This window comes from Anomaloglossus baeobatrachus, chromosome 5 (assembly GCF_048569485.1).
Source record: "Anomaloglossus baeobatrachus isolate aAnoBae1 chromosome 5, aAnoBae1.hap1, whole genome shotgun sequence".
Taxonomy (NCBI): Eukaryota; Metazoa; Chordata; class Amphibia; order Anura; family Aromobatidae; genus Anomaloglossus; species Anomaloglossus baeobatrachus.
Genome location: NC_134357.1, coordinates 501,809,359 through 501,832,805, shown reverse-complemented (window position 1 = coordinate 501,832,805; position 23,447 = coordinate 501,809,359). Strand labels below are relative to the sequence as shown.

Sequence of the window (23,447 nt, the reverse complement as noted above, 5' to 3'; positions counted from 1 at the left end):
TATCTCCCCATAGTGATGTTTTTTAGGTTTTTTGCACCCAGTTCAGACATAGAATGGAGTTCCAAACGTTATTCCTTAATGTTAGTAGTTTTTCGTTTGTGAACCCTCCCCATACACACCTATTGTCAATCCACATTATACGCATATATAGCCTGGGTCTCAGCGTCCCATACACGGTAAGTTTTTTAACTGCATGAGAGGACACACACAAGCTAGGGACCCCAACGTAGAGAAATACTTTGGCGTAGTGTTGGGGCTCTTCTGCATTGATCAATTCAGTAGCTAAATTTCTCTTTATTCATATATTCATGGCAGTAATGCAGGTTCCATTTTTCACATTTCATTCTTACAAATAGCTATTGAATTTTTCATGTCAGTATTCACACAGCAGTTTCTGCTATTCCATGTATTCCCCTTCCATAGTCACTGGTGTGCATACCTTATCTCCCCATAGTGATGTTTTTTAGGTTTTTTGCACCCAGTTCAGACATAGAATGGAGTTCCAAACGTTATTCCTTAATGTTAGTAGTTTTTCGTTTGTGAACCCTCCCCATACACACCTATTGCCAATCCACATTATACGCATATATAGCCTGGGTCTCAGCGTCCCATACACGGTAAGTTTTTTAACTGCATGAGAGGACACACACAAGCTAGGGACCCCAACGTAGAGAAATACTTTGGCGTAGTGTTGGGGCTCTTCTGCATTGATCAATTCAGTAGCTAAATTTCTCTTTATTCATATATTCATGGCAGTAATGCAGGTTCCATTTTTCACATTTCATTCTTACAAATAGCTATTGAATTTTTCATGTCAGTATTCACACAGCAGTTTCTGCTATTCCATGTATTCCCCTTCCATAGTCACTGGTGTGCATACCTTATCTCCCCATAGTGATGTTTTTTAGGTTTTTTGCACCCAGTTCAGACATAGAATGGAGTTCCAAACGTTATTCCTTAATGTCTCTTTGTCTGTGTCTGTCTGTTTGTGTCTGTCTCTTACCCTGTCTGTGTCTGCCTCTTTCCCTGTCTGTGTCTGTCTCTTTCCCTGGCTGCATTGTGACACGCCAACATTCCATATAAGGGCGTGGCTGCGCATTCTTCTGTAGTTCTGGCTGCACTGTGGCTTCCAGCTCCATTTGCTTTAATGGAGGCAGGTTTTTTGGTGAATAACTGTAAAGCGCGGGGTTAAAAATCCCCTCAAAACATAGCCTACGACGCTCTCGGGGTCCAGAAGTGTGAGTGTGCAAAATTTTGTGGCTGTAGCTGCGACGGTGCGGATGCCAATCCCGGACATACATACATACACACATTCAGCTTTATATATTAGATGTTTCTTTTCCTCCCAAGCCTGTCTCACTAATATAGTGATAATGAAGGAAGAATATGCAATTATCCACCAAGAACCAGAGAAATGCACACCAGGATTGCTGGCCCGAAGGACAAAGCTACTTGCTCAAGGAAAGGGCAGTTTACTGTATACGCTTACAGAAATTTATTTAATACTTTGTGCAAAAGCCTTTATTTGTGATGCCTTCTTTATGGAGAAACTAGTCGCATGCATTGCTTAGGTGTGACTTTGGCCCATTTTTCCACACAAACACTCTTCAAATCCTGAAGGTTCCGTGGGCTCCTTCTATGATCTCTGAGCTTTAGCTATTCCTATAAGTTATCTATTGGATTCTGGTGAAATGATTGGCTAGGCCATTTTAGCAGCTTTATTTTCTTTCTCTGAAGCTAGTTGAGAGTTTCCTTGGCTGTGTGTTCGGGATTATTGTCTTGGAACCGATATTGAGTGGATCCTTTTGAATACCTGGTGGAACCAGGGGATCTTTTTTTGTACGGTTTCAACTTGACAAGTTCTTCTGATTGAGGAACATCTATTCACAGTGATCTGAAGATTGGTGAGATTGTTCCTTTTCTTACACTCCCTGTTTAGCAATTCATTACTAGGGATTGTCTGCTGCTGTTTATTTAAATGATTGTCTTTCTGTGAAGGATTATTCCTACCAACAAATTTATGTAGGATATCACAGGTAGTGACATTTTTAGGCGCCCTATTGCGCTGTACTTGTTTGTTGTTGGTCTTTTTTATACTTACCCCATTAAAAGTTATATTTTAGGCGTGTATTACTGCTGGGTTACCTAGCTATTAATATTATCATTAACCTTGTATCCCCATCCAGTAGCTTTAATTGTCATAGTACAGGATAGTATTGATATATTGTCTCCACTGCTCTTCAAGATGGTGGAACATCCCAGTCATAAATAATGCTAGAAATGTAACCACTTAAGAAAGGTCTGTTTTTATCAGTCTGATTCAACTACTGACAGAGGCGCAATCATAAATTTAACCTGGGCGGGTCCAAGGTCCCTGAGATTGTGAAATCAATGTAATTATTACATAGTTTATGGTTTTGTTTTTTTTCTAGAAATCATTATGTAAAATATGATACCATGCTTTTATTTTGGCTAGACATACTGTACTAGGCAACTTTGTGTTCGGACATATCGGATATTTTGAAGAGGAGAAGCGAAAAAGGCACACAATGTTTCTACTTTACACATCGCTCATATATATATATATATATATAAATTTATTTATTTATTTATATAGCGCTATTAATTCCATAGCACTTTACATACATTGGCAACACTGTCCCCATTGGGGCTCACAATCTAAGGTCCCTAACTGTATGTTTTTGGAGTGTGGGAGGAAACCAGAGTATCCAGAGGAAACCCACGCAAACACGGGGAGAACATACAAACTCCTTGCAGATGGTGTCCTTGGTGGGAATTGAACTCAGGACCCCAGCGCTGCAAAGCTGCAGTGCTAACCACTGAGCCACCGTGCCGCTCATGTATGAACTGCCCAACATACAGCATTTCACTCATCAATAGTACATATTTGCACATTAATAACACCCCAAAATAAATATATACTACACCTTATATACCAATACAAGCCACCCACAGAAACATCAGTTGCTATGTATTATAATCAAGATAACTACAGTCATATGAAAAAGTTTGGGCACCCCTATTAATGTTAACCTTTTTTCTTTATAACAATTTGGATTTTTGCAACAGCTATTTCAGTTTCATATATCTAATAACTGATGGACTGAGTAATATTTCTGGATTGAAATATTTATTGTACTAACAGAAAATGTGCAATCCGCATTTAAACAAAATTTGACCGGTGCAAAAGTATGGGCACACTTATCAATTTCTTGATTTGGACACCCCTAACTACTTTTTACTGACTTACTAAAGCACTAAATTGGTTTTGTAACCTCATTGAGCTTTGAACTTCATAGGCAGGTGTATCCAATCATGAGAAAAGGTATTTAAGGTGGCCACTTGCAAGTTGTTCTCCTATTTGAATCTCCTATGAAGAGTGGCATCATGGGCTCCTCAAAACAACTCTCAAATGATCTGAAAACAAAGATTATTCAACATAGTTGTTCAGGGGAAGGATACAAAAAGTTGTCTCAGAGATTTAAACTGTCAGTTTCCACTGTGAGGAACATAGTAAGGAAATGGAAGAACACAGGTACAGTGCTTGTTAAGCCCAGAAGTGGCAGGCCAAGAAAAATATCAGAAAGGCAGAGAAGAAGAATGGTGAGAACAGTCAAGGACAATCCCCAGACCACCTCCAAAGACCTGCAGCATTATCTTGCTGCAGATGGTGTCAATGTGCATCGGTCAACAATACAGCGCACGTTGCATAAGGAGAAGCTGTATGGGAGAATGATGCGAAAGAAGCTGTTTCTGCAAGCACGCCACAAACAGAGTTGCCTGAGGTATGCAAAAGCACATTTGGACAAGCCAGTTACATTTTGGAAGAAGGGCCTGTGAACTGATGAAACAAATTATTGAGTTGTTTGGTCATACAAAAAGGCATTATGCATGGAGGCAAAAAAACACGGCATTCCAAGAAAAGCACTTTCTACCCACAGTAAAATTTGGTGGAGGTTCCATCATGCTTTGGGGCTGTGTGGCCAATGCTGGCACCGGGAATCTTGTTAAAGTTGAGGGTCGCATGTATTCAAATCAGTATCAGCAGATTCTTGACAATAATGTGCAAGATTCAGTGACTAAGTTGAAGTTACGCAGGGGATGGATATTTCAGCAAGACAATGATCCAAAGCACCGCTCCAAATCTACTCAGGCATTCATGCAGAGGAACAATTACAATGTTCTGGAATGGCCATCCCAGTCCCCAGACCTGAATATCATTGAACATCTGTGGGATGATTTGAAGCGTGCTGTCCATGCTCGGCGACCATCAAACTTAACTGAACTGGAATTGTTTTGTAAACAGGAATGGTCAAATATACCTTCATCCAGGATCCAGGAACTCATTAAAAGCTACAGGAAGCGACTAGAGGCTGTTATTTTTGCAAAAGGAGGATCTACAAAATATTAATGTCACTTTTATGTTGAGGTGCCCATACTTTTGCACCGGTCAAATTTAGTTTAAATGTGGATTGCACATTTTCTGTTAGTACAATAAACCTCATTTCAATCCAGAAATATTACTCAGTCCATCAGTTATTAGATAAATGAAACTGAAATAGCTGTTGCAAAAACCCAAATTGTTATAAAGAAAAAAGGTTAACATTAATAGGGATGCCCAAACTTTTTCATATGACTGTATGTTTGTAATAAAGGAGGTTTTTATATGTAACAAGGGAAAACATTGTATGTAGAGGTATCCAGGTTTTTTAGAGACCTAAACCAGTAATAATGTCTGATATAGCTAGGTTCCATGCAAAGATCCTTAGTTAGTTGATAAACACAGCACTTCTGGGGTGGTGCACAAGTAGGGTCCAAAACCGTGTCAAATAGATGTAGAAACTTGGCACTCAAGATCAATGTGAATAGTGGTATTTATTGTGAAGAACTTTTAAGACCAGCACAAGCACAGACGTTTCTGTCAAAAGTCCTTCATCAGTGTGCATGCTGAGGGTCCTCAGAAAGTATAGTAGTGTGGCGAGCGGCGTAGCTGGATATGTTGCGGTGTCCACATAGATAGCAGTTGACACCACGTCATACCCAGCTACACCACTCGCCGTGCTACTGTAACGGGGTGCCGGGGGTGCCTCGGGGGGTGTAGTCGTGGCCCCTTTGTATGCCAGGCTAACCCCCGGCTCCGCCGTCACTATTGGGACAGGGGATTGTTCTGTGGGGCAGAGTGTGGTGGTGGAAGAGAGCACGCTGTCAGTCGCAGGAAGACTTTGCAGGCGGAGATCAGTTGAACCAAACGACATGTTTATTGCACAGAGTGTTACAACAGACTCACTGCACGGATCTTGTAATACGCAGTCACACTTCCTGCCGGGAAAAGCTTTTCTTGTCGTCTCCTCTCTGAGGGGGGATGTGCCCGGCTACTCCACTTCACCTGAGCTCCCACTCCGGCTACCACAGACTTGACCCACCCAACTCTGTTTCACCATAGAGGACACTGTCTCTTTCCTTCTCCTTCGCTAGCTGTCGGCTTGGCTCCCACACTCTGCCCCCGTTGCTCTTTCTCCCCCGTCCCGGACTCGACTGCCTCAAACTCACACTTTCTTCCTTACAACACTTTCGCTCCCTCCCCCTTCTGCTGCCGGCTCCTCCTTTCTCCTGCACTGTTTCTATGGGGACAGCCGTCCCACCCGGCCACTAGGGGAAACCCATCTACACAGTGCAAGTACAGTAAAACACAATTAATCATTAACATTAACAGCTTTATCTACCCCAGCATGGGGTATCTTCAGGGGGGGAAAACTGCGCCTCCTTGTAAGGGGTCTGTCCACCCCTTACATTCCTCCCCTCTTTTTGCCTTAGCCTCCCGGCAAGGCTCGCATCTGAAAAACAGAATCTTAACTAGCAAGGCAATCTTTTTATCAAACTTTAAAACCTTCATATAAAACACAAGTTCGGCGCCCGGAGTCCCTCCTGGGAGCTCCCGGTCTTTGTAGGCAGTTAGCAATAGGCAATCAAGTCTCCGTAACAATCACGGAGGGAGTCTTTTGCGCAGTCCGGCATCAGGCTCCTTCCGGGCTCGGTAACTTAAACGTGGTTACAAACTTTAAACCTTCACCGGTTCTTCAACAATACCGGTTGTTAGCACAGATATGTCCCCCCACCTCCGGTCACTGGGATTCACACGGGGTGATAAGTTCGTAGCCATTCGGCCCGCTGGACCTTCACATAATCGGAAAGGGACTGACCTGGCAAGCGGCGCAGCCTCCGGAACGGTTCGTAGTTAACCGGTGTCTCCGATTCTTCTGGCTCTGGCTTTGGCCCCTCGGCTCCCGGCGGAGGTGACGGGGTAGCTGGATGGGACGGCTGTGGACTTCCGACGACGACCACCGGATGTGTCACCATACTTTGATGAATCGTCAATACCGCCGGCGTCTCTTGCAGCTCTTTCTGTAATGGCGCCGTCGACAGTGGAGATGCTGGGGAAGGTGGAGGCGGGCCTTCTTTTCCCGCTCTTGTATACACTCCACCCCCAGTCTCGCACATCAAATCGACCCAGCACAGGCGACACCTCTTTTTTTCTGTAACGCCGCCCTCTTCACATGTCTTCAGCAACATCTTGGGGCCAGCACCTCCCCTCTTTGGGCGGCGCACTCTGTACTTCTTTTTCTTCGCCGGCCAACTCAGGGTTTTTCGTTTGGCGCCAATTCTTCGTGCGCTCGCTGTATTCGTGAAGACGGCGGCCATCTTACCGCCGTCTTGTGCCTGGTCCAACGCCTTAGGCACCACTTGGTCTCCATCTTCTTGGATTGGGACCCCCTGCAGATAATCCGGATCCTGCCGACTACGCCACACTACTATACTTTCTGAGGACCTTCTGCACGCACACTGATGAAGGTCTTTTGACCGAAACGTCTGTGCTTGTTCTGGTCCTACAAGTTCTTCACAATAAAAAGCACTATTCACATTGATCTTGCGTGCCAAGTTTCTACATCTCAGTGCAAAGATCAACACTATCCTCTACAAACTCTAAACATTGATACAACCAAACAAATTAAAATTAGCTGGTAATTAAATTTGCCAGAAACCATTACAGCACCCGAGAGATCTTATTCTCAGGACAGGAAGCCTAGGGTACCTAATAATGACAGCTTTTCTTAGATTTGTACAAAGATTTGCCACCAGACCTGAATTACAAGAAAAAACCCTTTCTAATTTCTTTGTTGGCATGAAGAATTTATGATGGTTAAAATTTAGGACAATCCCTAAAAAGATCTGCATCTTTCTTTTTTTTATGGTTTTCTATCACTGTATCTCCTTTTGGCACAAAAGGATCTTTTAACCGTTGGTAAGAATCCGTAGGAAACCAATTCTTCATGTCCCCTGCTTTCTCTATGATGTCATCCAGGACAGGACTGAAGAGGAAATTCCCTTGGTATGGTATAGAAAACAATGTTGGTTAGAATGGATATCTCCTGACCGAAAATTTAACTATAGGACTTGATGGGCTGCATTGAATAAAGCTGAGGACCTAGCAGCTAATCATACACTGTCTGCTGAAGCATCTGCTACAAACCTCGCCGGTTTCTAGTTCATAGGGAGAGATCAAAGAACACTTTCCCTAGGAGCTTTATTTTTTAGTTGTGTTTCGAGTTAGTATAACTGTTAGGTTGACCAATAGGTCACAACAGTTGCCAGCGATGACCAAATGCGGAGGGAGTCCCGGGGCCCCCCCTCAGCTTCCCTCAGCCCCAATGAGATACAGACAGACGCTGATATCCACACAGAAGGCAAGGGCTGTGCGCTCCAGAGAAGACGAATTTATTTTCACACAGACAGGGTTTATCAACTTAATAGGGGCGTAACTGTGTTGTGTACAAAGGCATTTATTTCGTTTCTCGTCATAAACATAAGTTTCCATTTCTCAGTAAAAGCATAGATGAGTTTCGGTTCCTGGCGTAAGCGTAAAACACAACTCTTATTGTCTTAAACTAGGCACAGGTGTTATCGCTCTGCCCTTGGGTCCTGGAATGCGCTCTCAGAGTCTGTTACATGCACTTTGCAAAGAAGAATGAATTTCTATGATTTTTCTAACCATTAAAAAAGTTAACTCTTTCCTCACATAACCAATGACTTTACTGTCCAAGTACATGCTATGGCTGGTTTAAAGGTCTCTACTGAAAATGTCCAAGTTTTCTAGGGAGAATAAACACTGGGATATAGCAATGATAAACCACACCACTCAACGTCATTAGGAGCTGAACAGCTTCCCAAAGAGTCACTATCACGCACCTCCTCAAAGCCTCCTTCAGCTTCTTAACCAGGAAGTCTATACTCCCATGTTAGTTGTAAGCACCTCTGATGTCATCCAAGTGCGCTCGTATGCCAATATGAACCGGAAATGACATCACTTTTGGCTTTACATGCGGACACGAGGTAGACAGCCAGTTGGCACTGAAGCTCTTATACCAGCACTGTGCCCATTAAGGTCCATCATGTGTCAGTGTCCAACAAAATGAATTCTGATGGTGAAGGCCACTGTACACGGGATCATTCACAAAAACACTCCCCTGTTTTTATGGGTAATTTCTTTGCTGGATATCATAGTACACATCACACACAAGGCTCCACTCTGTACATATCAAACATGCACACAAGGCTCCATTTGCATATGTGGCTTTGCTCCATACACATTATATAAGCATGGCTCCCATCTGTACACCTTGCATGCACAGCTCTCCTACATCCACATCATACACACACGGCTGTGCTACTTCCACACTGTAAATCTGTCAAGGGTGTGTCATGGTTTACAGACAGTCATGTGGTTTCTGGCAACAGAAGGTCACAGCGTTTGGCTGTGCAAAATGCTCCTTGACTTTCTGTTGTTCCTGCTGTTAGTTTTCATTGTACTAGGTAGCTTTCTTGATGGATTTTCATCTATTCCCCTTTAGGACCCAGGGGAGAACTCCCGTCCAGCTGATGTTTATCAGTATTCCCCTTGTGCCTAAATACTCCTATTTCCCTGGACTTGCGCTGGTGATATTATTCAATTCATTCAGCTCTAGTTGCAAGCAGGTGGCTTGTACTCATCTGTAGTATCGTTGCTGTTGCTTTGCTGAACTTTATCTGTGATAAGTATTTAATTAATTTTCCCCAGTGTGTCCTCCTTCTGTCTTCTATAGTGATTAGTGGAGTTGATTAAGATCCCATCTGTTCCCTATTTAGGGTTCAGCACTAGGGATACCTATGGTCAGGTATCCGGCTCGGCGCATAGATGCAGAACCTATCTAGGGTGGGGAGGGACCTCAGAAACTAGCATTAGGTTTGGGCAGGGGTCACCATCTTCCTCTTCTCTAGACACAGGGTTTCCCTTCCCTTCCCTTTCACTATTCACTTGGTACTTCCCGGTACCTAGCGTGACAAAATCCCTTCTGGCCCCACACATAAACTTCCCCTCACCCAGCACAGCAAAGTCCTGCACACACACTAAGGAGCTGATCATGTGACCCCCTGACTCTTCCCCTCCATGTGACATCATCACAGGTCCTGTAAGCACAGAGCAGCCATATATCCAGTGTGCGGCTCTGCAGGAGGAGGTATGTGGAGATTCCCCATTACTGGGCACAGGGGGCAGGAGCGGCTCCAGGTTTTTGTGGGCCCCGGGCGAAAGAGTCTCAGTGGGCCCCATCCACACATAGACATGCACAGATACATACACATACAGACGTATACGTACACATACATATTTAAAGAGAAATTCACAAAAACACATATAAATAGACCTAAATCTAGACACAGTCATATACACTGACATACATAGATATATACTTTACATCATACATGCACACCCAGACACATTATTTTTATATATGTATATATATTTCTAATATTGGGAAGCTGGTAACAGCCTCATTCACCGCCCCGCTTGTCTCCATCCAGCTCCTCCTAGATTGGTGGCAGTCACGAACAGACATGGCAGCACATAGAGCACACTAACACTGCTGTATATACATCACAAGAGAGTCTGGGGACATACACATTACTGGGGGGAATACATATTACTGCGGAAAGGGGTATACAGCAATGGGGGCATACAGCTCTAGAGAAGGGCAGTGGCTCTGAGGTGGGGGGACAAACAGCTCTGAGGTGAGGAGTGACATGCAGCTGTGGGGGGTATACAGCACTGGGGTGGGGGGACATACAGCTCTGGGGGGGTATACAGCACTGGGGTGGAGGGGACATCCAACTCTGGGGGTATAGTAGTATGCAGCCCCCATATTCCTCCATATTGTGTTATGAAGCCCTCATAGTCCTCCATATAGTATTATGTAGCCCCCATATGGCACTATGCAGCCCCCCATATGGCACTATGCAGCCCCCATATAACATTAAGCAGCCCCCATATAGCACAATGCAGACCCATATAGCATTAGGCACCTTCATGTAGTATACAGCCCACATATACCACAGTGCAGAGCCAGATAGCATTAGGCACCCTCATGTAGAACACAACCCCTATATAGCTCAGTGCAGACCCAGATAGCATTAGGTATCCTCATGTAGTACACAGCCCTATATAGCACAGTGCAGACCCCCAGCTTGTATATAGCATAGCCTGTATATAGCACAGAACAGAGCCAGATAGCAGTAGGCACCTTCATGTAGCATACAGCTTGTATATAGCACAGCCTGTATATAGCACAGTGCAGAGCCAGATAGCAGTAGGCACCCTCATATAGTATACAGCTTGTATATAGCACAGCTGTATATATATATATATATATAATATATATATATATATATATATATATATATATAGCACAGCCTGTATATAGCACAGTGCAGAGCCAGATAGCAGTAGGCACCCTCATGTAGTATACAGCAGGGCTGTGGAGTCGGAGTCGGAGCTCATTTTGTCGGAGTCGGTATAAAATGCACCGACTCCGACTCCTAAAATATATAATAAATTGGGGACAGTAGTTCAATGCAGAATGTGCTGAATATTTTTTCATAGGAATTTGGGAAAGTTATGAAATGTCCTATAAATGGCTGTTCTATTCCTGATCTAAGGCTACATTCACACACAGCGTTTTTGCTGCGTTTTTGAGGATACGTTTTTCAGCTGCAAAAGCAGATCAGCTTTTTAAAAAACCGCATCATCTGAAAGGTTTCTGAGCTCATAGATAATGCTTTCAATAGCAAAAGCAGATTAGAAAAACACCACAAACTGACATGATCATTCTCTGTGAGGATATGTTTTTGAGCACAAAAACGGATCCTCACAAAACAATGTGTCTGAATATCATGTCTTGAAACCCACTGCTTTTGCTGGGATGCCCAGAGTCACTGCATTTCACTGAATTATTTTGCCATCAATGTTCGATATGTTTGTGACAAGAAAGATATTGTTAGCAAGACACTGGCAGTAAAAGATAGTAAAGCTCATCACACCGGCCAGTTTCTCCAGGCCTTAGTGGAAAAAGTTCTGCAAGATTAGGAACGCAAAAAAGAACAGGTTCTTGCTATTGTAACGAGCAATGCTTCAAACATAAGTACAATTAAACTGATGAATGAGAGTAATGAACAACAGCTAGAAGAAAATTTAGGATTCAGTATGTGTGAGATGGAGCCACAGTGCTGCTCATGTAACTGAGGAACAAGCAGATATTACAACAGAAGAACAGCAAAATGATACTTTAGGATTAGATGATCTTGTTGAAGCTGCTTCAAAACACTTTCATATTCATCACATGCGCTGTGTTGTGCACACGCTGCAGCTTGCAGTAAGAGATAGTCTGCAAGAGGGACCCCGATTTCACACATCCGGTTTTTCGCCGGTTTGCCGGATGCGGCGCACTCCAGTACAGTGTATACAGTACAGTGGCAGCGCGACAAATGCCGGTCACATGCTGTCATGTGACCCGGAAGTTGCGGCGCTGCCACTGTACTGTATCGTACTGTACTGGCGTGCGCCACATCTGCCAAACCGGCGAAAAGCCAGATGTGTGAAACTGGGCGGACATGCTGGAAATCTGATTGGAAAAGTGAGGAAATTGGTTATTGCCGCCAGAACCCCTAAAATTAATTCCATCTTGAAGAGACGTGCTGGGAAAGGGGCAATTGTTGATCAAGCCACTCGGTGAGGCAGCACTTATTTAATGACTGAGCGATTGCTTGAACTAAAATAATTTCTTATAGATATGGTGAACCCTCAAGTAACCTTAAATGAAGGTCAATGGACACAGGTGGCTGAATTGAAGGAATTGCTTAATCACCCATTTACCGTGACTAAAAAATTACAAGCTGAGGATTTAACTCCTGGCATTTTCATAAGGGAGTGGAAGAACTTGCTATTTTGCCTGTCCTAAAGAGGAGGTTTAATCGCAGATGGCATTTCTGCTTCAATGAAACGGAGAGACAGCTATTGGAAAATAAAATTCTTCTGGCAGCTGTTTATGTGGCCCCAAGTCATCGTATACTGCTTGATAATCAACAGCTTACTAAAGAAAAAGAAGCTTTGAGTGAGGTAGCAGTTAGAATGAGCAGCTACAGGACTGCCAGACGCAAGAGGACTTGGGTCCTGTCAGTGCTACTGCTGCCCTATCTTCATCCTCATCAGATGAGGAGCTTAACTTTGACAAGTATTTGGATGACATGGAGCAGGCAAAGTGTTTCGCCGCAAGGAAAAAGATTTCACTCCGTCTCCTATAGCAAGCAGATTGACCAGATATCAGTAAAATTTTTCACTTGCTCTCAAAGAAATAGAAAAATTCAACCATTCATTAAAACTGACTGTGCATGAGGCAATTCCTTTATACCCGGAAATTGTTAGAGATGTTGCCCATGTGGTTATGGCTTTGCCTCCAACCCAAGTCAGTGTAGAGAGGTTGTTCTCTAGCCTTAAAATTATTAGGTCAGATTTGAGGTCATCTGCGAAGGAGGATCTGATGGAGGCAATTCTATTTCTTACAACAAATTCATAGACTGCACAAATGTTATTTACTATGTTTTTGCTGAAAACTGTTTTTTGCCACTTACATAGTGTATTACATAGTTTATATATAACACTTTGTAATATATATATATATATATATACAGTCATATCAAAAAGTTTGGGCACCCCTATTAATGTTAACCTTTTTTCTTTATAACAATTTGGGTTTTTGCAACAGCTATTTCAGTTTCATATATCTAATAACTGATGGACTGACTAATATTTCTGGATTGAAATGAGATTTATTGTACTAACAGAAAATGTGCAATCCGCCTTTAAACAAAATTTGACTGGTGCAAAAGTATGGGCACCCTTATCAATTTCTTGATTTGAACACTCCTAACTACTTTTTACTGACTTACTAAAGCACTAAATTGGTTTTGTAACCTCATTGAGCTTTGAACTTCATAGGCAGCTGTATCCAAACATGAGAAAAGGTATTTAAGGTGGCCACTTGCAAGTTGTTCTCCTATTTGAATCTCCTATGAAGTGTGCCATCATGGGCTCCTCAAAACAACTCTCAAATGATCTGAAAACAAAGATTATTCAACATAGTTGTTCAGGGGAAGGATACAAAAAGTTGTCTCAGAGATTTAAACTGTCAATTTCCACTGTGAGGAACATAGTAAAGAAATGGAAGAACACAGGTACAGTTCTTGTTAAGCCCAGAAGTGGCAGACCAAGAAAAATATCAGAAAGGCAGAGAAGAAGAATGGTGAGAGCAGTCAAGGACAATCCACAGACCACCTCCAAAGACCTGCAGCTTCATTTTGCTGCAGATGGCACCAATGTGCATCAGTCAACAATACAGCGCACGTTGCACAAGGAGAAGCTGTATGGGAGAGGGATGCGAAAGAAGCCGTTTCTGCAAGCACGCCACAAACAGAGTCGCCTGAGGTATGCAAAAGCACATTTGGACAAGCCAGTTACATTTTGGAAGAAGGTCCAGTGGACTTATGAAACAAAGATTGAGTTGTTTGGTCATACAAAAAGGCGTTATGCATGGAGGCAAAAAAACACAGCATTCCAAGAAATGCACTGGCTACCCACAGTAAAATTTGGTGGAGGTTCCATCATGCTTTGGGGCTGTGTGGCCAATGCCGGCACCGGGAATCTTGATAAAGTTGAGGGTCACATGGATTCAACTCAGTATCAGCAGATTCTTGACAATAATGTGCAACAATCAGTGACGAAGTTGAAGTTACGCAGGGGATGGATATTTCAGCAAGACAATGATCCAAAACACCGCTCCAAATCTACTCAGGCATTCATGCAGAGGAACAATTACAATGTTCTGGAATGGCCATCCCAGTCCCCAGACCTGAATATCATTAAAAATCTGTGGGATCATTTGAAGCGTGCTGTCCATGCTGGACGACCATCAAACTTAACAGAACTGGAATTGTTTTGTAAACAGGAATGGTCAAATATACCTTCATCCAGGATCCAGCAACTCATTAAAAGCTACAGGAAGTGACTAGAGGCTGTTATTTGTGCAAAAGGAGGATCTACAAAATATTAATGTCACTTTTATGTTGAAGTGCCCATACTTTTGCACCGGTCAAATTTTGTTTAAATGTGGATTGCACATTTTCTGTTAGTACAATAAACCACATTTCAATCCAGAAATATTACTCAGTCCATCAGTTATTAGATATATGAAACTGAAATAGCTGTTGCAAAAACCCAAATTGTTGTAAATAAAAAAAGTTAACATTAATAGGGGTGCCCAAACTTTTTCATATGACTGTATACAGTGCCTACAAGTAGTATTCAACCCCCTGCAGATTTAGCAGCTTTACACATTCGGAATTAACTTGGCATTGTGACATTTGGACTGTAGATCAGCCTGGAAGTGTGAAATGCACTGCAGCAAAAAAGAATGTTATTTCTTTTTTTTTAAATTGTGAAAAGTTTATTCAGAGGGTCATTTATTATTCAACCCCTCAAACCACAAGAATTCTGTTTGGTTCCCCTAAAGTATTAAGAAGTATTTCAGGCACAAAGAACAATGAGCTTCACATGTTTGGATTAATTATCTATTTTTCCAGCCTTTTCTGACTAATTAAGACCCTCCCCAAACTTGTGAACAGCACTCAAACTTGGTCAACATGGGAAAGACAAAGGAGCATTCCAAGGCCATCAGAGACAAGATCGTGGAGGGTCACAAGGCTGGCAAGGGGTACAAAACCCTTTCCAAGGAGTTGGGCCTACCTGTCTCCACTGTTGGGAGCATCATCCGGAAGTGGAAGGCTTACGGAACTACTGTTAGCCTTCCACGGCCTGGACAGCCTTTGAAAGTTTCCACCCGTGCCGAGGCCAGGCTTGTCCGAAGAGTCAAGGCTAACCCAAGGACAACAAGGAAGGAGCTCCGGGAAGATCTCATGGCAGTGGGGACATTGATTTCAGTCAATACCATAAGTAACGTACTCCACCGCAATGGTCTCCGTTCCAGATGAGCCCGTAAGGTACCTTTACTTTCAAAGCGTCATGTCAAGGCTCGTCTACAGTTTGCCCATGATCACTTGGAGGACTCTGAGACAGACTGGTTCAAGGTTCTCTGGTCTGATGAGACCAAGATCGAGATCTTTGGTGCCAACCACACACGTGACGTTTGGAGACTGGATGGCACTGCATACGACCCCAAGAATACCATCCCTACAGTCAAGCATGGTGGTGGCAGCATCATGCTGTGGGGCTGTTTCTCAGCCAAGGGGCCTGGCCATCTGGTCCGCATCCATGGGAAGATGGATAGCACGGCCTACCTGGAGATTTTGGCCAAGAACCTCCGCTCCTCCATCAAGGATCTTAAGATGGGTCGTCATTTCATCTTCCAACAAGACAACGACCCAAAGCACACAGCCAAGAAAACCAAGGCCTGGTTCAAGAGGGAAAAAATCAAGGTGTTGCAGTGGCCTAGTCAGTCTCCTGACCTTAACCCAATTGAAAACTTGTGGAAGGAGCTCAAGATTAAAGTCCACATGAGACACCCAAAGAACCTAGATAACTTGGAGAAGATCTGCATGGAGGAGTGGGCCAAGATAACTCCAGAGACCTGTGCCAGCCTGATCAGGTCTTATAAAAGACGATTATTAGCTGTAATTGCAAACAAGGGTTATTCCACAAAATATTAAACCTAGGGGTTGAATAATAATTGACCCACACTTTTATGTTGAAAATTTATTAAAATTTAACTGAGCAACATAACTTGTTGGTTTGTAAGATTTATGCATCTGTTAATAAATCCTGCTCTTGTTTGAAGTTTGCAGGCTCTAACTTATTTGCATCTTATCAAACCTGCTAAATCTGCAGGGGGTTGAATACTACTTGTAGGCACTGTATATATATATATATATATATATATATATATATATATATATATATATATATATATATATATATATATATAAAACACTATGTAAAACACTATGTAAGTGGCAAAAAAAAACAGTTTTCAACAAAAACATACTAAATAATAAAATAACATTTAGTATATTGCTTATATTTAAGTGAAAGATTTATTGTAGTACAATGTGAACGTCAGACATTTAATCATTTTTATGATACAATAATCAAGATATTTAGATAGAACATAAAATATATTTATTGGAATACAACTTTAGAACACAAAAAAAATGTATATTACATATTGTATTACATATTTACAATTTAATACAGTTTTTTGTGTTCTAAAGTTGTATTCCAATAAATATATTTCATGTTCTATCTAAATATCTTGATTATTGTATCATAAAAATGATTAAATGTCTGATGTTCACATTGTACTACGATACATTTTTCACTTAACTATAAGCAATATATGTTGGAGTCGGAGTCGTGGAGTCGGAGTCGGAATCGGTGCAAGGGAAATTGAGGAGTCGGAGTCAGAGTCGAACGTTTGGCTTACCGACTCCACAGCCCTGGTATACAGCTTATATATAGCACAGCTGTATATATATATATATATATATATATATATATATATGTATATGTCGCGGGCGGAGGAGGGGACGCCGCGCTCTCCCACTGCTCTGGTCCGGCTGCTGCCGCGGCCGCTGCTGCTCGGTGGCTCGAGCGATGGGCCGGATCCCGGGGACTCGAGCGCCGCTCCTCGCCCGTGAGTGAAAAGGGGTTTGGTTTTGGGGATTTATTGTCCGTGACGCCACCCACGGTTGTGGTAATTTTGTGGACACCACCGCTGCTCTGTATGGGGATCCCGGGAGTGGTGGTATGGAGCAGCTAGATGTTGGCTCTCCCCTCCGTGGGTAGGGGCTGGTTGTCCCGGGGCCCGGTGATGGGGAGTTGGGATAGTTGACAGGCGGGCTATGGGGCCTGTTGAGGTGCAGGGACGCAGGGGCAGCGCTGTGCCGCACGGCACAGAGGTACTCACTCAGCCCAAGGATGATGACACAGTTCACGGTAAACAAGCGGCTGGTTGGACGGGTCCCTCGGACGGCTGCGGTGTTGATGTTCCCTGCAAGTTAGCGGTGACTGTCTCTTCCCTGCACCTAAATACGGTTGTTGGTAGCGATGGATTCCCACCGGTAACCCGCTCCCCGGTTTGGATATGAGCCGGAGGAGCCCCTCTTTTGCCCGCAGGCGCTGGCCCTGAGAAACTGGTGCCTTGGCGGTGGCGGTGTCTCTCCAATATGGTTGGACGGTTGCCTTCAATCGGGACTTTGGCTGTTGGGAGACCCGGAGGTCCCCTTCACTGACGGATTTGGCAAATTGTACGGCGACTTCAAGCCTTGCCGGGATCCGAAAGGCCCCTGCCAATGGTGCTGGCTTCTCTTTGTGTACCGGTCCGGTACCGCCGGGCCACCATCCGTCCACGGTCCTTACGGTAGACTCCAATAGGCCACTCCTGCAGACGGTCACCGCCGTCTGCCAACCTTGCTGTCTCGCCCGGGGCACACACCCGGACGCTCTCAGTCAGTTTTGTTCCCTCTCCTACCACTTCACTCCTCACACTTTCACCTCCCAAACTAATCTCTCCTCTCCCTTCCTCCTCCAAACTCTATCTGCCTGGTTTTCCCGCCTCCAGGACTGTGAACTCCTCGGTGGGTGGAGACCAACCGCCTGGCTCCACCCCCTGGTGTGAACATCAGCCCCTGGAGGAGGGCAACAAGGGTTTTGTGTTCTGACCTTGGTGTGCCTGCAGGGAATGTGGGGTGTGTGGTGGTGTCATGACCTGTGACCCCTGGCTTGCCCAGGGCGTCACATTTATATATAATATATATATATATATATATAGCACAGCTGTATATAGCACAGTGCAGAGCCAGATAGCAGTAGGCACCCTCATGTAGTATACAGCTTGTATATAGCACAGCTGTATATAGCACAGTGCAGAGCCAGAGAGCAGTAAGCACCCTAATGTAGTATACAGTGATGAAATACATACTCATTTCTCCTCGTTCCCCCGCTGCTCCGGTCTCCTTGGCGCGACCACTGCTGTCGCTCGCGCTGACCTCTCAGCAGGCACACAGTGATGACGTCACCGCGTTCCGCTACAGAGCAGTCAGAGTGCCGATAGTTACAGCGGGAGAATGATAAGAGAGGGAGCGCGCCGCTCACTCACTTATCATTGCTCTCAATTGTATCGGCAACTGCGATGCCAATACAATTGAAAGCGTGATCCTCAGCGGGGGGGAGTCCAGTGACAGCGCAGGCGCCAGGCCCCCCTGAGTAGCACTGCTAGTTTGCCGGGTGCTGACGCCGGCCCTGACAGGGGGCATTAACCCCTTCATTGCTGAAAATATTTAGCTGTCCTACATATACATCACACACACAGATAAGTTGCTCCATTCCAAAAGACAGTTACTTTTAAACACTATTTTTTTACATTATTTGTGTGTTTTTGGTGCTGGATTGGAGATATTCTATGATAAATCTCTGTGTGTGGCTATAGTTGGATTGTGCGTTATACCGAGGGCAGGACGGGGCCAGGACTGGATGTAGTGATCATGTGAAGCCGGTAACAGCTCCGGAGATTTCTTATATGGGATCTTTCTGAGATCATCATCATCTTCTCCCCATTCAGGTCCCTAGAATATCGGATCCTCTCAGATCTTCTATATAAGAGAATTTTCCTGATTGATCCGTGAAGGATGGATAAGGACAGGGACAAGATGGTGGAGAGGATATTACACCTCACCCTAGAGATCCTCTTCCGGATTACTGGAGAGGTGAGAGATTCTGATGATGTCACATTACATCATTCTTATCTATGGGAAAAACAGATGGACAGACCTGGAGAGGTGAGGACTCTGGAAATGTCTGTAGTGAGATTTAATAATGTGTCTCTCCATAACCAGGATTACACAGTAGTGAAGAAGACCTCTAGTGAGCGATGTCAGGACCCTGTGTCTGAGGGATGGGGAAGACCCCTGAGCCCAATCACGGGGCCTCCACCTCACCTCCTGATACATGAGGACATCAATGACCAGAAGATCCTAGAACTCACCTACAAGATGATTGAGCTGCTGACTGGAGAGGTGACACTGCTGGGAATGCTGGGACATTATACAGCAACGCTATGAAGGGATCGGGGGATGACGGTATCATTGTATTTGTGTCAGGTTCCTATAAGGTGTCAGGACGTCACCATCTATTTCTCCATGGAGGAGTGGAAGTATTTAGAAGGACACAAAGATCTGTACAAGGACGTCATGATGGGGGTTCCCCAGCCCCTCACATCACCAGGTAATAGACAGGACTAAACACACACGGCCTATAATTATCTGTATGTAAGGAGTGAATTCAGTCCCTGTATGTGTTTCCTCCAGTTCTATCCAGTGAGAGGACAACACCAGAGAGATGTCCCCGTCCTTTTCTTCCACAGGACTGTAAACAAGAAGATCCCGATGTTCCTCAGGATCATAAGGTAGATGGAGAGAAGGTGTCATGAAATCTCCCCTATGATGTGTAGACGCAGGGCCGTATTTGCCACTAGGCACCCGTGGTCCCGTGCCTAGGGCGGCACGTTGCGGGGGGCGGCACTTTCTGGCAGAAAAAAAAAAAAAATATATATATATAAATTTTTTTTTTTTTTTTTACATCCCCGCCCCCCGTCCCTCCCTCCGTTACACTCGGCTGTGTTCGGGGGGGAGGGGGTTGAGAGGGAGGAGAGGCGCACTTCTTTCTATTTAAATACATGGCGGGCGCCAGGCATAGTGAGCTGATTAACCCCGGAAGTTCCATCGCCTGCACTTCTGGGGTCAGAGGCGCGCGGGCGTGACAATCAGCTGACTGCCCCGTGCTGCAGCGTCCAATGGTGCAGACGACACACGCCGCGGAGGAGGACGCGTCTGAAGCTGGAGCCAGCCAGAAGAGGAGCCAGCCAGAGCAGGGCGGCGGGCACCGGAGCAGGTAAGGCAGAGGCAGAGCCTAGAATGTATGGGCTCCTTACAGGTTAGTTGATGATCGTTGCGATGCCTCTTTTTGTCCACTATAATCATGCAAGGGGAGGCTGGGGGGAGAGAGGCTGAGGCTGGGGGAGGCTGGGAAGAGAGAGAGGCTGGGAAGAGAAAGAGGCTGAGGCTGGGGGGAGGCTGGGAAGAGAGAGAGAGGCTGAGGCTGGGAAGAGAGAGAGGCTTAGGCTGGGGGGAGGCTGGGAAGAGAGAGAGGCTGAGGCTGGGGGGAGGCTGGGAAGAGAGGCTGAGGCTGGGGGGAGAGAGGCTGAGGCTGGGGGAGAGGGAGGCTGGGGGGGAAAGAGACGCTGAGGCTGGGGGGAGAGAGAGGCTGAGGCTGGGGGGAGAGAGGCTGAGGCTGGGGGGGAAGGCTGGGGGGAGAGAGAGGCTAAGGCTGGGGGGGAGGCTGGGGGGGAGAGAGAGGCTGGGGGGAGAGAGGCTGAGGCTGGGGGGAGAGAGAGGCTGAAGCTGGGGGGGAGGCTGGGGGGAGAGAGAGGCTGAGAGGAGAGAGGCTGATGCTGGGGGAGGCTGGGGGGAGAGAGAGGCTGAGGCTGGGGAGAGAGAGAGGCTGAGAGGCTGAGGCTGGGAGGAGAGAGGCTGATTCTGGGGGAGGCTGATGCTGAGGGAGGCTGATGCTGAGGGAGGCTGATGCTGGGGGAGGCTGGGAGGGGGAGGTGGAGGGAAGCTGATGCTGAGGGAGACTTGGAGGAGGGAGGCTGAGGGAGGAGGGAGGCTGATGCTGGGGGAGGCTGGGAGGAGGGAGGCTAATGCTGGGGGAGGCTAGGAGGAGGGAGGCTGATGCTGGGGGAGGCTGGGAGGAGGGAAGCTGATGCTGGGGGAGGCTGGGAGGAGGGAGGCTGATGCTGGGGGAGGTTGGGAGGAGGGAGGCTGATGCTGGGGGAGGTTGGGAGGAGGGAGGCTGATGCTGGGGGAGGCTGGGAGGAGGGAGGCTGAGGCTGGGGGAGGCTGATGCTGGGGGAGGCTGGGAGGAGAGAGGCTGATGCTGGGGGAGGCTGGGAGGGGGAAGGTGAGGCTTGGAGGAGGGAGGCTGATGCTGAGGGAGGCTGGGAGGAGGGAAGCTGATGCTGGGGGAAGCTGGGAGGGTGAGGCTTGGAGGAGGGAGGCTGATGCTGGGGGAGGCTGGGAGGAGGGAGGCTGATGCTGGGGGAGGCTGGCAGGAGGGAGGCTGATGCTGGGGGTGCCTGGGAGGAGGGAGGCTGATGCTGGAGGAGGCTCATGCTGGGGGAGGATGGGAGGAGAGAGGCTGATGCTGGGGTAAGCTGGGATCAGGGAGGCTGATGCTGAGGGAGGCTGGGGGGAGAGAGGCTGATGCTGGGGGAGGCTGGGGGGAGAGAGGCTGATGCTGGGGGAGAGGCTGCTGCTAGAGGCGGGGGGAGAGAGGCTCCTGCTGGGGGAATGGAAGAGAGGGGCCAATGCTAGAGACAGAGGACAAGGGTTGAGGGATAGAGCAATGACAATATCGATGGGGGGGAGTGTAAGGACTCAGAATAAGAGGGGGGCAGCATTGGGAGCTCATTATGGAGAAGGGGCAGCATGTGTGGGCTCAGTATGGAGTGGAACAATGTAGGGGAGTCAATATCAAGAGTGGGGTAGTGTGTGTGTGTGTGTGTGTGTGTGTGTGTGTGTGTCTCAGCATAAGCGCTAGTGTGGTGGTCTTAGTATGATGAGTGGGGCAGCATGGAGATGTCATTATGGAAAAGAGGAAGGCAGCATTAGGAGCTCATGGAGAGGGGCAGCATGCAAGGGACACTGTGAGGAGGGGGCAGCATGCATGGGACATTGTGAGGAGGGGGCAGCATGCATGGGACACTGTCAGGAGGGGGCAGCATGCATGGGACACTGTCAGGAGGGGGCAGCATGCATGGGACACTGTGAGGAGGGGGCAGCATGCATGGGACACTGTCAGGAGGGGGCAGCATGCATGGGACACTGTCAGGAGGGGGCAGCATGCATGGGACACTGTCAGGAGGGGGCAGCATGCATGGGACATTGTGAGGAGGGGGCAGCATGCATGGGACATTGTGAGGAGGGGGCAGCATGCATGGGACATTGTGAGGAGGGGGCAGCATGCATGGGACATTGTGAGGAGGGGGCAGCATGCATGGGACATTGTGAGAAGGGGGCAGCATGCATGGGACATTGTGAGAAGGGGGCAGTATGCATGGGACATTGTGAGGAGGGGGCAGCATGCATGGGACACTGTCAGGAGGGGGCAGCATGCATGGGACACTGTCAGCAGGGGGCAGCATGCATGGGACACTGTCAGGAGGGGGCAGCATGCATGGGATATTGTGAGGAGGGGGCAGCATGCATGGGACATTGTGAGGAGGGGGCAGCATGCATGGGACATTGTGAGGAGGGGGCAGCATGCATGGGACATTGTGAGGAGGGGGCAGCATGCATGGGACATTGTGAGGAGGGGGCAGCATGCATGGGACACTGTCAGGAGGGGGCAGCATGCATGGGACACTGTCAGGAGGGGGCAGCATGCATGGGACACTGTGAGGAGGGGGCAGCATGCATGGGACACTGTCAGGAGGGGGCAGCATGCATGGGACACTGTCAGGAGGGGGCAGCATGCATGGGACACTGTCAGGAGGGGGCAGCATGCATGGGACATTGTGAGGAGGGGGCAGCATGCATGGGACATTGTGAGGAGGGGGCAGCATGCATGGGACATTGTGAGGAGGGGGCAGCATGCATGGGACATTGTGAGGAGGGGGCAGCATGCATGGGACATTGTGAGAAGGGGGCAGCATGCATGGGACATTGTGAGAAGGGGGCAGTATGCATGGGACATTGTGAGGAGGGGGCAGCATGCATGGGACACTGTCAGGAGGGGGCAGCATGCATGGGACACTGTCAGCAGGGGGCAGCATGCATGGGACACTGTCAGGAGGGGGCAGCATGCATGGGATATTGTGAGGAGGGGGCAGCATGCATGGGACATTGTGAGGAGGGGGCAGCATGCATGGGACATTGTGAGGAGGGGGCAGCATGCATGGGACATTGTGAGGAGGGGGCAGCATGCATGGGACATTGTG

At 46.6% G+C, this 23,447-nt stretch overlaps 1 protein-coding gene across 1 annotated transcript in view; it reads left to right on the top strand.

Annotated features, from left to right (window-relative positions):
* The window catches only part of LOC142312836 (uncharacterized), a 149,960-nt gene that overhangs the window by 112,487 nt on the left and 14,026 nt on the right, over positions 1-23,447 (top strand). Inside the window, 2 exon segments of the mRNA XM_075351820.1 lie at positions 19,573-19,675; positions 19,759-19,856. Coding sequence (XP_075207935.1) covers positions 19,573-19,675; positions 19,759-19,856 — 201 coding nt within the window.